Source organism: Gastrolobium bilobum, unplaced genomic scaffold, assembly GCF_033153095.1.
Source record: "Gastrolobium bilobum isolate Gb01-03AN ecotype WA unplaced genomic scaffold, APGP_CSIRO_Gbil_v1 utg3288, whole genome shotgun sequence".
Lineage (NCBI taxonomy): Eukaryota > Viridiplantae > Streptophyta > Magnoliopsida > Fabales > Fabaceae > Gastrolobium > Gastrolobium bilobum.
The window spans coordinates 200,001-213,036 of record NW_026899098.1 but is presented as its reverse complement, the minus strand read 5'-3'; the positions used below and the strand labels follow the sequence as shown (position 1 = coordinate 213,036).

The 13,036-nt window shown below is 28.6% G+C and overlaps 1 protein-coding gene and 1 long non-coding RNA gene across 2 annotated transcripts; one reads left to right on the top strand and one right to left on the bottom strand.

The window, feature by feature from the left end:
* Positions 1–1,219: 1,219 nt before the first annotated feature.
* Positions 1,220–1,818, bottom strand: LOC133287190 (probable E3 ubiquitin-protein ligase XERICO). Its single transcript, XM_061484754.1, has one exon. The coding sequence runs from the start codon at positions 1,750–1,752 to the stop codon at positions 1,345–1,347; it is 408 nt and encodes a 135-aa protein (XP_061340738.1). The 5' UTR covers positions 1,753–1,818; the 3' UTR covers positions 1,220–1,344.
* Positions 1,819–7,050: 5,232 nt separating this feature from the next.
* Positions 7,051–8,589, top strand: LOC133287199 (uncharacterized). The gene is made up of 3 exons (XR_009748214.1): positions 7,051–7,319; positions 7,621–7,687; positions 7,789–8,589. It is a non-coding gene; the product is annotated as an uncharacterized LOC133287199 (long non-coding RNA).
* The last annotated feature ends 4,447 nt before the right edge of the window (positions 8,590–13,036 follow it).

Below are 13,036 nucleotides of genomic sequence, written 5' to 3'. Positions count from 1 at the left end.
TGTTAAGCTTTACAAAAAATCAAAAATCGATCCAATCCAAACCGAATAAAAATGGATTGGATCGGATCGGATTTGAAAAAATTCAAGTCGAATGGATGATTACAATTACATAATCAAATCGAAGAAATTGGATCGGATGATTTTTGCTTCCAAAATCAATCCAATCCAGATCGTGAACACCCTTAACTTTTCGTTTAATACTTGATATTCTTAATTTCTTAAACGGTGTCCCAAACTGGTTAGCAAGATTAATAATATTAAAAGTAATTATGAAGTTGTACCCATGTAATAAAGAATAATAAATATTTTATTTAGCAAATTATAGTCTTAACTTACAGTGAATTATTATCAAGAATTACATAACTTGATTCTCTTTTACGAGGGAATACCACTTTCGTTCTATTGAGCATATTTTCAATTCTCTCCGTGCTCCTTTACTTGAAATAGAAAAGTGGGATATACGTGGCATTAATCATAAAAGAAAGAATGTTAGGTGAGTTATACTTTTCAATCTTAAGTAAGTGATGTACTCAATTTTCAATACTAAGAAAGCACTAAAAATATTTTCTCATTCTAGACATGCTTAATATTAAAGAGTAAGAGCAGCCATTACTTTCCATAATTCCATTGTTGAATAATTAAAGCGGCTTAATTTCCTGGTAGAATAGCGTTTCCTAAACCAGCCATTGCTTTACATAATTTAAGCAGATAGACAATTTTTATTTGAACAGCAAAGAAGTGAATTAAACAGAATGATAATAGTTTACGGGGCAATGCATTTCTCATGTTATTGGAGAGGAGAAAAGTTTTCTACACACTCAAATTTATAATGGAGCCCACACATAAAAAAGAAAGAAAATAAAAAAAATATTTGCACGCAAAACGAATTCTCACTAACATGAAAAAAGGTTCTCCTACAACATAAGAACTCTTTTTCCCATAGTTTATTGGATACAAAACCATTCAAGCCATTAATGGGAAATTACTTTTGTCGGAGATTACTTTTTCATATTATGAGATATTGAAATCCGTGCTATTCTCTTTTTATTTTCTTATTTTTTTTAACAAGTGGTGGATTCTACCACTTATTATATATATCTAGGGCTTTGTTTTTCTCCTTTCACGTGAGAATTTTTTTTTCCCTACACACACATGTTTAAGGTAGGTCCCACCATTAAGAAATTAAAATAAAAAATAAAATAAAACACACATATCAATGTACGAGTAACATGAAAAATACTTTCTCCAACAAAATGAGCCAACAACATAAGAAAGTATTTCCCCATGTATCACACATGAGATATGTTACTTTATGTGACTTGAGAAAAGAGAAGCGGCCATTACTCAGCGTAGCCACCATCTTTCACGGTCATCAGTGCGTATAGAACAAAACTTGAATAATAAAGTTTGAGCTTCATGCTCACTGATGATAGCCCTTCTTGGACACACTGATTCTTTGCATTGAGGGCAAATGATATTCTTCAAACCAACCCATATATCGAAGCAATATCTGTGAAAGACATGGTCACATCTCAGCACTTTAATCTCCTCTCCTCCTTCAATTTTGCAGAGACACACACCACAATCTATATGTTTCTCTGAGCCAGGAGTGGATTCATGATGGAATATACTATGCTCCTCTACAAATATTGGTGGCTGAGAATCATGAAGCTTGTAAAAGGGATAGTAGAGAAGGAAATCTAGTACCCATTTCAGATGAGCATAAACTAGAGTTAGGTACTTCATGAACATTTATATATGCTGAAGGTTTGGATATATATTATGAAAAGGTTAAATCTGAACACAAGGCTTATGCTCTTGTTTTGCTTTGAGGAAAAGTTGGAACTACTTCGTTATATTTATAGACCTTTCTAAAAGGAATAATTAAAATAAATATAATTAAATAGGTTGTTTTCTTCAATTTTAATAAGTTATTCCACTGAGTTTTTTATATTATAAAAAGAGATAGAAATAGCCGGCCATATTCCAAGATGAAGAGAATATTGCCACAAATAAAAGAAAGATAGCTGGTATTAGGAATTGTGCCTAAGTTTTACGGACAAATTGTTTTCATTCTTACCAATTAATTAAACAAATTCATGGTTGAAGATTAATATAATTCTTAAATTTGAATTAATCCAACTCAACCTTGAAATTGACTAAGCTTACACATGTACTCGTTATTTACACATACCTTACGTAATTTTAGAATATACTATTAGAAGTTTGATCACTCAACATGTTATTACTTATTAGGTTGGCTAAATTCATGCTTTTATTTAATCAGTTTTATCTCAAACAATTTTTTTAAATATTACTTGACATTTTACAAAAAAGAAAATATATTATGAAAATCTTTCTTTTAAATATGTAATAATTTAGAATATTAAAATGCAAGTAACTTAACAAGTACATCGAACTTTATAAATTTTTTAATGAAAATTACCATAATATTATTTTAAGTTGATTTTGTTATTTTGGGCAATCAACCATAATTTTATTTCAATTAAAGGATAAAAACGTTATTCATTTGACTCACATCATCCCCCGAAGGGGACTCAATCATGAAATAAGTCCAAGAATTTGGTTGTTGAGCTTGAATTCGGGCCATACACAATATCATAAAAATAAATGAATAAATATTGACCACTCAATATTTCATCCTCTGTATATAGCGTAGACCATTATTATGCTTAAATAAAAGATTTAAAATTTATTATACGAGATAAAATTATTTTCTATATATATAAAAATACGTAAAGTCAACATGTGATCATTAAAAGAGAAAAAAAGAGAAAGAGAAAAACTAAGTCTTAAGAAATTTTATATATATAAAAGATAATTTTATCTTCTATAATATTAAAAACTTTAAATCCTTAAATAAAAAATATTGTCAACAATAATTATCTTTTTGTAAAATATGTACTTTAACATGTGCATGATTATTTGATTTCCTATGACTTTTTATATATTTTATAATTATAATATTAATGGAGTATTAAAATTTATTTACTCCTTTATTAATGTATAGAATCCTATATAAGCACATAAATCCCATAAGAATTGGGATAATCAATGGAAAATAAGATTTCTGGATACTTCCATATAAACCTTTCTCTTATTTCTCTTAACTTATCTTTCTTTATTTTATAACACATCTTCACTACTAGAAAATGTTTTTTTTTCGACGGAAAAATTCTGTCGAAAATAGTTAAAATTCCGTCGAGAATGATAGTTTTCGACGGAAATGAAGCCGTCGAATATATCTTCGTGGGTAACAATTTTTTCGACGGAATTACAGATTCCTTCGAAAAATTTCGACGGAATAATTTCTGTGGGAAGTTTCAACGAAAAAATAATTCCGTCGAAAATTTTCGACGGAAAAAGAATGAATTTTCGTCAAAAAATCTTGTCTCAATTTGTGACGGAAAATGAATGAAATTCCGTCGAAAATTGTTGTAATGGTTTACGACGGAAAACTGATTCCGTCAAAAATTTTCGACGGAAAATCAAAGAAATTCCGTCGAAAATTGTTGTAATGGTTTTCGACGGAAAACTGATTCTGTCAAAAATTTTGACGAAAAATCAATAAAATTCCATCGAAAAATCTTGTATTAGTTTTCGACGAAAAACAAATTCCATTGAAATTTTTGACAAAAAATGAATAAAATTCCGTCAAAAAAATTTGTAATCATTTTTTACAAAAAATGAATTAAATTCTATCAAAAACTATTGCCTTAATTTTCAACGAAATTGCTTTTTTGTCAAATTTTATTTTAATTTTGCTGTACAAAATTAATACCTACTTATCTTTTGCACCTGATTAACAAATATAAAGAAAGTAAATAATATATCAAATTCATATTGATCTTAATATAATTATGTGTACAAAAATCTCTGTTATATATTAATAAAAAAAGTCTATGTCCATGTCATATACATCCAAACAAGATACAAAAATAATGACTTTTCTAGTAGTGTTCTTCTTTTTTTGGTGTGGATAACACATCTTAAATTGTAAGAAACTTATTTGTATTAATCACCGTTACCTTTAAATAAAAAATACTGTCAACAACAATTATCTTAAATAGTAAGGAACTTATTTATTAAAGGTTTTGAAGTCGAGTTTCGAGAATGAAAAAATAATATTGGGGAAGTAACCCCTATACGTTACCAATATGATATGCACATATATACACCATGAACCGAACTAAATAAGATTTCCGATAAAATCGGTAGAAAAAGAAATTATTATAATTGAAAATGCATTAATCAATCCTGTTTTAGTTTGTGTCTAAAAAAAGTAAAAAAGGGTTTAAATATTTTTTTCTATATCACTCATTTTTTATTGATTTTTAAATCTAAAAAGGTTTTTAATTTAATGACAATTCAAATAATAGATTTCATATTCGTCTATATGCCATGAGATTATTATATATAGATTCTATAAAACATAGGGATCAAATTGAAATAACTGTCAATTATATGGATAAAAAAACTATTTTTTTTTAGGTGACACTTGTTTTTAATTTAGTCACACATTTTAATGTGTTAAAAAAACAGCAATAAATGGTATTATAATAATAACAAACAACAGGGACCAAATTAAAAATAATTATACATATAAGGATTAAATTGAAAATTTTATTTATATAAAAACTAAATTGAAAATGAATATTACTATTTCAACTAAGGGTTTAATGTTTTTTATATTATATGAAAAAAAATTATCTATTACATACATATAAAAGTGTGTGAAATTCATTTGTTTTTATCTTTTTCTTACATGGCCTCACATAGATCCCGTACGAATTTGTGTATATACAAGAGATAAATTTATCTTTTATAACATAAGAAATATTAAATCCCTTAACTAAAACACTATATTTTTTTATACTTTTACTAACTGGTTCATGTTTTATGACTAATTCGATTGGGGATTAAGAACAGTTAACGACTTCCTCTCCCAATTTCGAACTTGTATTCTCTATCTTACAGGAGCCTTAAGCTGCTATCACTTGACTAACATTGGATAAAACACTATTTTTTTTACTGTTAAAACATTGGTTAAGAATATATTAATTAAAAATATATTAATTAACAGATGTGGAAACACCTGCACATGGGAACATGTGACTCGTGTCAGTACGTACGAAGATTCTTGTTGAACTTACTAAGATTTGAAAATGTGAACACTCTGTGTTACCTATAAACATTCTTGTCGAACCTACTAGAAATTGAAAATGTGAACAGATAAGTAATCAGTTAGTGCGGGAAGCTTTTTTTTTTTCTTCTTATATAAGTCGAAGGTTGGTTAAATATATTTTATACTGAAAAAACATTAAAAATTTCCGAATTTTTTTTTTTAAATGTATGTCAGTTTTTTAAGCTTTTTTTTTAGTTCTTTTTTATTCTAAATTTTTATTTATAAATTTTATCATTTGTTTTAATAATAAATTATTCAATTAAATTCCCTTCAAAGATTTAAGAATAATTTTATATAATTATTAAATAATTTTTAACTTTATTTTTAAATTTTTTTGTTTAATAAACTTAAACATAATTTTTAACTTAAAAAAAATGTCAAACATGCTCTTAATACACTATTTGAATAAAACTTTTAATATGATTAATTATAATTACAGGACAAACTGTATATCCCAAAATTCCGCATGTTTATTCAACAAGCACCAAGGTTGCACGAGAAACACGAGATGACAACGTCAGACTCATCTGCAGCAACTCTCCCACCACCACAAAAAATCTAATATATTTTTGCAATATGTAAATCCGATTAATATGAGCATTACATGTTAGTTGACATATTTTCTAAAAAGACAAAAAATTAAAATTACCTGGCAATATAATGATTTAATTTAAATAAAATAAATAAATAATAATATAAAGAGACATGAGCTATAAGGAACATTATGTTAATTAAATATTAGTAATACCATATTGAGAAGTAAAAATTTGTTTTTAATTAAACTATCAGAGTATATATTAAATAAACATTATATCAATTATTAAAAGAAAAAAGAAATAACACAATTTAAAAGTAAACAGAATTACATGTAAGTACTGTAATATAACAAATTAAATCAAGTATTCATGATAAGACTTTTTATTTTAAAAATGACAATAATGTTAGGGTGTAATACTGATAAAAAATAGTTTACCAAAAAATAATTACTGATAAAAAATAATCAAGTATTAGTAATATAGCATATAATAAAATCGTATTGAGAAATTATAACAAAAATATTAAATATGACGAATAATATAAAGTCAAATCGCCTTGACACATTATAATTAATGATAACTATTATAATTAATTAAAAACTAAGTACATGTTTCAATCAAATTATTTTAATGTCAAAAAACACTTTTTTTTTAGCTTTTTGATAGAGTTTCTAATAAAGAAAAATATATTATTACCTAAAAATAAACTTTCTCAAACGTGCAATAACTATCATAATTAATTGGGACATTATCCTTTGATACTAAATCTTAATTGTTGATTTTATGAATTTAATGATTATAATTTATTAAGTCATAATTATTAATTAATTATTAATTCTTAAATCATCATATTAACTAAAATCAACGGTGGTGTCAAACTTTTTAGTTTAATACTGGTATAAAAAGACCATATCCTTAATTAATTATGTGTCGATAACTTATTAATTTAATGCACTCTATAATAGCCCTAACCTAATTAATTAGCAAATTACATGTAATTAAATAATTAAGCATGTTTTAGTGAGTAAAAATAAGTATAAGGCTTAATTAAATGGATCTGAGTCACTTTGGAGTTAAAAAGTGTACTCAGTGAAAATTAAGGGGTGTAAATGGGTAATGGCAAAAGTGCCCAAAATACAGAAATAAAAATGGAAATATTCCTAGAGAAATATTCCAGACTTTTGGGTAAAGTTTGGTAATTAATGGAGTTGAATAGATAGATGAACCAATACTCACATAAGCCACTTAACTAGTAAGTGACTTAAAAACACAAAAAAGAATCCAAACCCCCCATTTTCCCGTCGACCATCAGAGAAGAAAGGAAGAAGAAGGAGAAGAAGAAGAAAGGGAGAGAGAGGAAGGAGGAAACCTTGACCGTTTTGAGTGATTCAAAAGCCTAAATCGCTTAGAATCTCACCCTCTTTCATAATCTTAGCTTAGTTCTTAGTGGGGAGCTTTGTGTGGTGAGATATTGCCCCTCAAAAATTTGACCCTTTGTGAGATTTTGGGATTTTGAGAGCTTCAACCTCCATTGAAGTTTGAGGAGCCATCAACCCTTGGTTGTGCAACCATTGGTGGTAAGATTCTAACCCTTGAACCTCATTTTCATGGAAAATTGCATGAGTTAGGGTTCAATGAATAGTAAATTGGGGTTTTGATGAAATGTGGTTAAATTAGCTATGTTCTAGAAAGAATGGAGCTTAGTGTATGTGGTGAAAAATTCTAGGAATGACATTTAATCGGTGGAAATGAGTTTAGATAGCTAAATGAGTATATTTGGAAAATGGCAAGAATATGACACTTAGATATTGGATTTCTTGCATTGTTAATAAATGGTTTGGTTTGGTTGGTTGTTGATTACGCCTTGGTGTTGTCTAGGATTGAGGCAATTGGACCAACCTTGAGAGACCAACCATTATGGAGCTTGATTAGCTCCATTGGATAGGTGAGTTCATGCTTATGTTTGGTATGGATTGTATAGCTTGGTTGATAGCTATGAGATGTTATTGGATGCAATATGTGTTAATTGCATTAAACCTTGTGTAGGTATTGTTTGAGAAGTGGAGTATTGTAATTGACTGACTGTAGAATTCGTGGGTGGTGAACAAAGGTCGAATTGAAGCTTGAGGTAAGCCTTCGGACCTTGGGTGTAATTCCCTTGATTGTTCCACCAAGCCCTGAAAGGGTAGTGGTGATTATAGTGTATATAAATGCAATGAAATAGTGTAATGCTTTGTTATACGTATGTGTATGCATTTGGTGTGGCATAGTATGGTGTTTCCCTATGTGGTATGTTGCATGAGGATGCGTAAATCATACTTGGTAGTTAGCTGGCCAGTAGGACTATTTGCATATGAGTTTCCTTAGGACAACTTGAGAGCTCGAGGGATTTCTCCTGGAGATGTTATTGCACTTTGCATAGATATGTATTTACTGCATTATTATTGTTATTGCTATTACACTGATATGAAACTGTGGGGTGGAGAGATGCTCCAAGTGGGTTACTGGATATATTCGTATATCTCACCCCGTGTTGTAGGGACCCCCTTTCAGGTAAGGATGCTGCAGGAGCTTCTGGTGGCAAGTGGCCATATCTGGATTAGCATATGCATGAAGTGTTGCATTTTTTTAGATTATACATGTTGTTTTGTAGCTCACATGTATAGAATTGTAATGATAGGCAGAGATAGATTTATGATTGGTATATTGGAATGGACTTACCCTATGCTCATGCCTTTGGTCATCTCTTTTGTTGATGGGAGCCAAGGGAATGATCATAGTGTTCGTAAGCTAAGTTCCATGATTTGTAATGAATATGTACTGTAAATGATGCCTACTTGAAATTCATTATATGCATGCTTTTATGTATTGAGTTATTGAATTGGTTGGACTGAGAAATTATATTAGGTACCTAGTTCTAAATTGGGAATTGTTGAGAAAACAAAGGTTATGCTGCCCAAATTTTAGTACAAGCCATGAGGAAAAGGGCATGCATGTTTTTTTAGATGTATTTGTATTATGCAAGAATTAAGAACCATTTATGGAGAGGAATTTATATGATAGATTTGGACTGTGGTGTATGTATGGAAGTTGTAGATATTTTTCTTAGCTTTTCATAGAGACCAATATTGTGTAATTTGGACAAGTACAACTCTAGTTAGAGGTAAAATACTAAGATTTGGTGAAACCTTCAGAACTCTGGCGCACATCGCGCCATTGTGCTCGAAAGCTTCTGTTTCGTGGCGCACATTGCGCCGGTGTTGGCGCAAATCGCGCCGGGATCACCAGCGGGCGCACCTGGCGCCAACCTTGGCGCATCCAGCGCCATAGTGATAGGGAGCTTCTGTTTCGTTGGCGCCCTCCGCGCCACAGCTGGCGCCAGTCGCGCCGGGATCAGCAGGATTCGTGCACGCGTTTCGTAGAAAACCCATAACTTGGGCTACAGTGCTCCGATTTGAGCGCGGTTTGAACCCACGCGTAGCTAATGAAGAGATCTACAATATAGTAGAAGTTGTGAAATAAATAAGAAGTAAATTAATGGTTTAAAAATGGAATAAGAACATGATGTTAAGCTTGGTTTATCTGATTCCGCAAGGTAATATGGTTATGATCACGCAATTGGATATTTTAAATTCGGCGTCGTTTTAAAAAGAAAAATTTATCCGGATCTTTAATTGAGCCAATGTGATTGTAACTGCGCTTAATATCATAATGCGATGTTAACAAACCAGTTCTAGAACGGGGTGTTACACACTCAACTTATATTTTTTTTTTAAATTTACTAAAGAAATATTCTTATGTACTGAGGAGAAAAACTGAAAGAGTGCATTAAATTAAGTCAACTAGTCAAGCATGTGATGTGCATGTACTCACGGAAAACAACAGAAAGCTTTATATTTGTATTATTCATAGACCAGCATCTATTTTGGACTAGCTAGTATATATCTTCTATACGTGTGGTTGTGAAAAATAGATAATTATTTTCACGAAGATTTATCCATCATATAATACAAGGAACGTGTTTCGGGTTATTTAATTTGAGCAATGAAAACAACACCTCGCCAACCCAAAATATAGAAACTACAAAATTATTTTTGCTGAAGATATTTGGGTGCATGTACTATAACAAAAAAAAACGAGGAATCAATTAATAGGTCATCAGGGACTTGTATGTGTGGTCCATTAATAGAATAAATCACGAATTGAAACACTCAGTTATGAGTTATGACAACTTAAAATAAATATAGGCATTTTCTGGTTACAATTGATTTATGAGTTAATTGAAACGGAGTTATCCAAAAAGCACAGTTTTCTTTAGGGATGGTAAACGAACCAGTTTGACTCGGCTCATGAAGACCTGAGTTTACATGTTTAAAATTGATTGTTGGAACCAGGCTTAGACTTGTATAAAAGTTCGTTTAATAAAAAAGCTTCAGACTTCAATTCAAAAGTTCGGCCGTAGAGCCTATCAGACTGGTTTAGTATATTAATTTTTATTTTTATTTTATATTTTTTGTACTACTTGTAATAGTCTCCTCCCTTTCTCTCCTCAATATATTTCATCCATTTTATTAGTTAAACAAATTTTTTAAATGATTTTATTCTATATTTTACTGTTTGGATATACGTTAGTTTATTAATATTTATGAAATTAATAGCGTTGTTGATTGTATATTCTATTTGGATAAATTTTTTTGTCTTTTTTTTTTAAACAGGCTAATAGACTAAACCAAACTTTTATTTTTTGTAAATAAGTCAGGTCACAAGTTGATAATTATATTCATAACAAGTAACAGACTTGGTCAGACTGACATATTTAAACATAAACTTAACCTTTTAAGACCAAACTTCGACTCGACCGGTTTATACTAGTAGTCCTCTTACATACTTTACACTATTTGATCACAAAAGCGCTTCCTAAAACAGCCAACTGTCGCTTTCCATTAAATAAAATATTAAATAGTTTTCATGATTTTATCATATTAAATATGCTTATTTTTTAATATTTATAATTTGTTTTTAATAAAACTATCAAGTATATATATTAAATAAACATTATATAAATTATTAAAATAAAAAATAAATAACCCAATTAAAAAGGAAAAAGAATTACATGTAAGTAATGTAATATAACAAATTAAATCAAGTATTCATCATGATAAGATTTTTTTTTTAAAAAAGACAATAATGTTAGGGTGTAATACTGATAAAAAAATAATCAAGTAATAGTAATAGCGTATGATAAGAACAAATTTAATAATTTTTTTTTTTAAATATTAAATACGAAAACTCCCAAGCTAGCAACACACCAGTAATATAAAGTCAAATTGCGTTGACAAATTATAATTAATGATTAACTATTATAGTTAATTAAAAACTAAGTGCATGTTTCAATCATATTATTTTAATGTCAGAAAAACCTCTTCTTAGCTTTTTGATAGAGTTTTTAATAAAGAAAAAGAGATTATTACATAAAAATAAACTTTCTCAAACATGCAATAACTAGCTACCATAATTGATTATGTGTCAATAATTTATTAACTTAATAGACTCAACTTAGATTTTTTAAATTTACTAAAGAAATTTTTGTATGTATTGAGGAGAAAAACTGAAAAAGTAGATTAGGGCTGTTTGATATGATATATAATGCCTCGTAGTATAAATTTATATTATACATTATGATATTTTTAGTTGTTTGATATAATCATAGTATAGTATAAACTTATATAGCAGAATTTCGTAATACTTCAAAATGATGTATAATTTAATCAGGCCTAAGAATGTGGGATTAGGCTTGATAAGAGGTTGATGTATTAACATTGTTAATCAATGAAATTATCAAGAATTAATATATTATTTTAATATTAATATATTAAAAAAAAATTAATTTTTAAAATATTGAAGATTTTTATTTTTATAAAAATTAATATATTTTTTGTGCACACTAACCAATAGACATATTTGGAAGAATAATATAAATTCTCTATTAAAGGTTATTTTTGTTAAAATAATTATTTTTATCTTATCTTGTATTATACAACGCATTATCAAATATTTGATGATATTATTTTATATAATATCATGTCAAGTACTAGATAGTACTAAAATTTAATCAGATCTTATACTATTAGACCTTATCATATACTATGAATCAAATATGTACTTCAAGTCAAGCACGTGATGTAGACGGAAAACAATTGAAAGCTTTGTATTAGAAAAAATATTTATGCAATTGCTACAAAAAATTTTATTTGCCAACACACATTATATTTTTTTAGAATATATAGATAAATTTTTTGATATGATCTATATTGTAAGGGATTCATTCCTTTTGTTGTGAGACCTATTTTTTTTTATGAGAGCAACAAACAAACTTTTCTGCAGCAGAAAAGTTAAGCCCACTTTGTATTATTCGTAAACCAGCATCTATTTTGGACTAGTATCTACCTATACGTGTAGTTGTGAAAAATCGATCCCTATCTTTACGAAGATTTATCCATCGTATAGTTCAAGGAACGTGTTTCAGGTTATTTAATTTGAGCAATGAAAGCAACAACTCGCCAACCCGAAATATAGAAACTAGGCAATTATTTTTGCTGAAGTTATTTTGGTACGCACGTACTATGTCCCTGTTTAGGGAGCAAATGTGTACTGCACCCCGGCCTCACACCCAGTTCACGTGGGCGGCCTAGAGAAAAAGGAGAGAGAGAAAGAAATCAGGGAATTAATTTCCTTGTTTAGGATGTCTTCTTCTTTAATTTTGCTTCTATTAATAATTAGAAGTTACGCAAAATAGATTTTTATAAAAACTTTTACAATAAAAAAAAAAATTATGATGAAAAAAAAATATCTAGGAAAAACTTTTTTTTAAGTTATATTAATTTCTTTTTAATTTGAGCTTTAAAGTTAAAATTTTTATATAATCATTAAATATCTTTTAGCTTCTTTTTGTAAAGTTTTTTTTTTAAGCTTTAGTTTAATTATTTTTTTTAACTTAAAAAAAAGAGCAGATATACTTACAACCAAAAAAGTTTATCACCTTTATAACCAATCTAATCACCGTTGATTTATGTCAATCTAACGGTTATTATTTATTGAAATTAATAATTAATTAATAAATGCGACCCAATAATTTTTAATAAACGATAATCGTTAGATTGACGGAAATCAATGATGATTAGATTGGTTGCAAATGTTGTAAACTTTTTTTATGGTAAGTATATCATTCCCCCAAAAAAATTATACCAAACATGCTCATAGATGACGTGGAATCAATTAGGGGCTTGTACGTGTG

Excerpts from the sequence above, each read along its gene's own strand:
- LOC133287190 (XM_061484754.1), bottom strand. The coding sequence starts at position 1,752 with ATGTTCATGAAGTACCTAACTCTAGTTTATGCTCATCTGAAATGGGTA.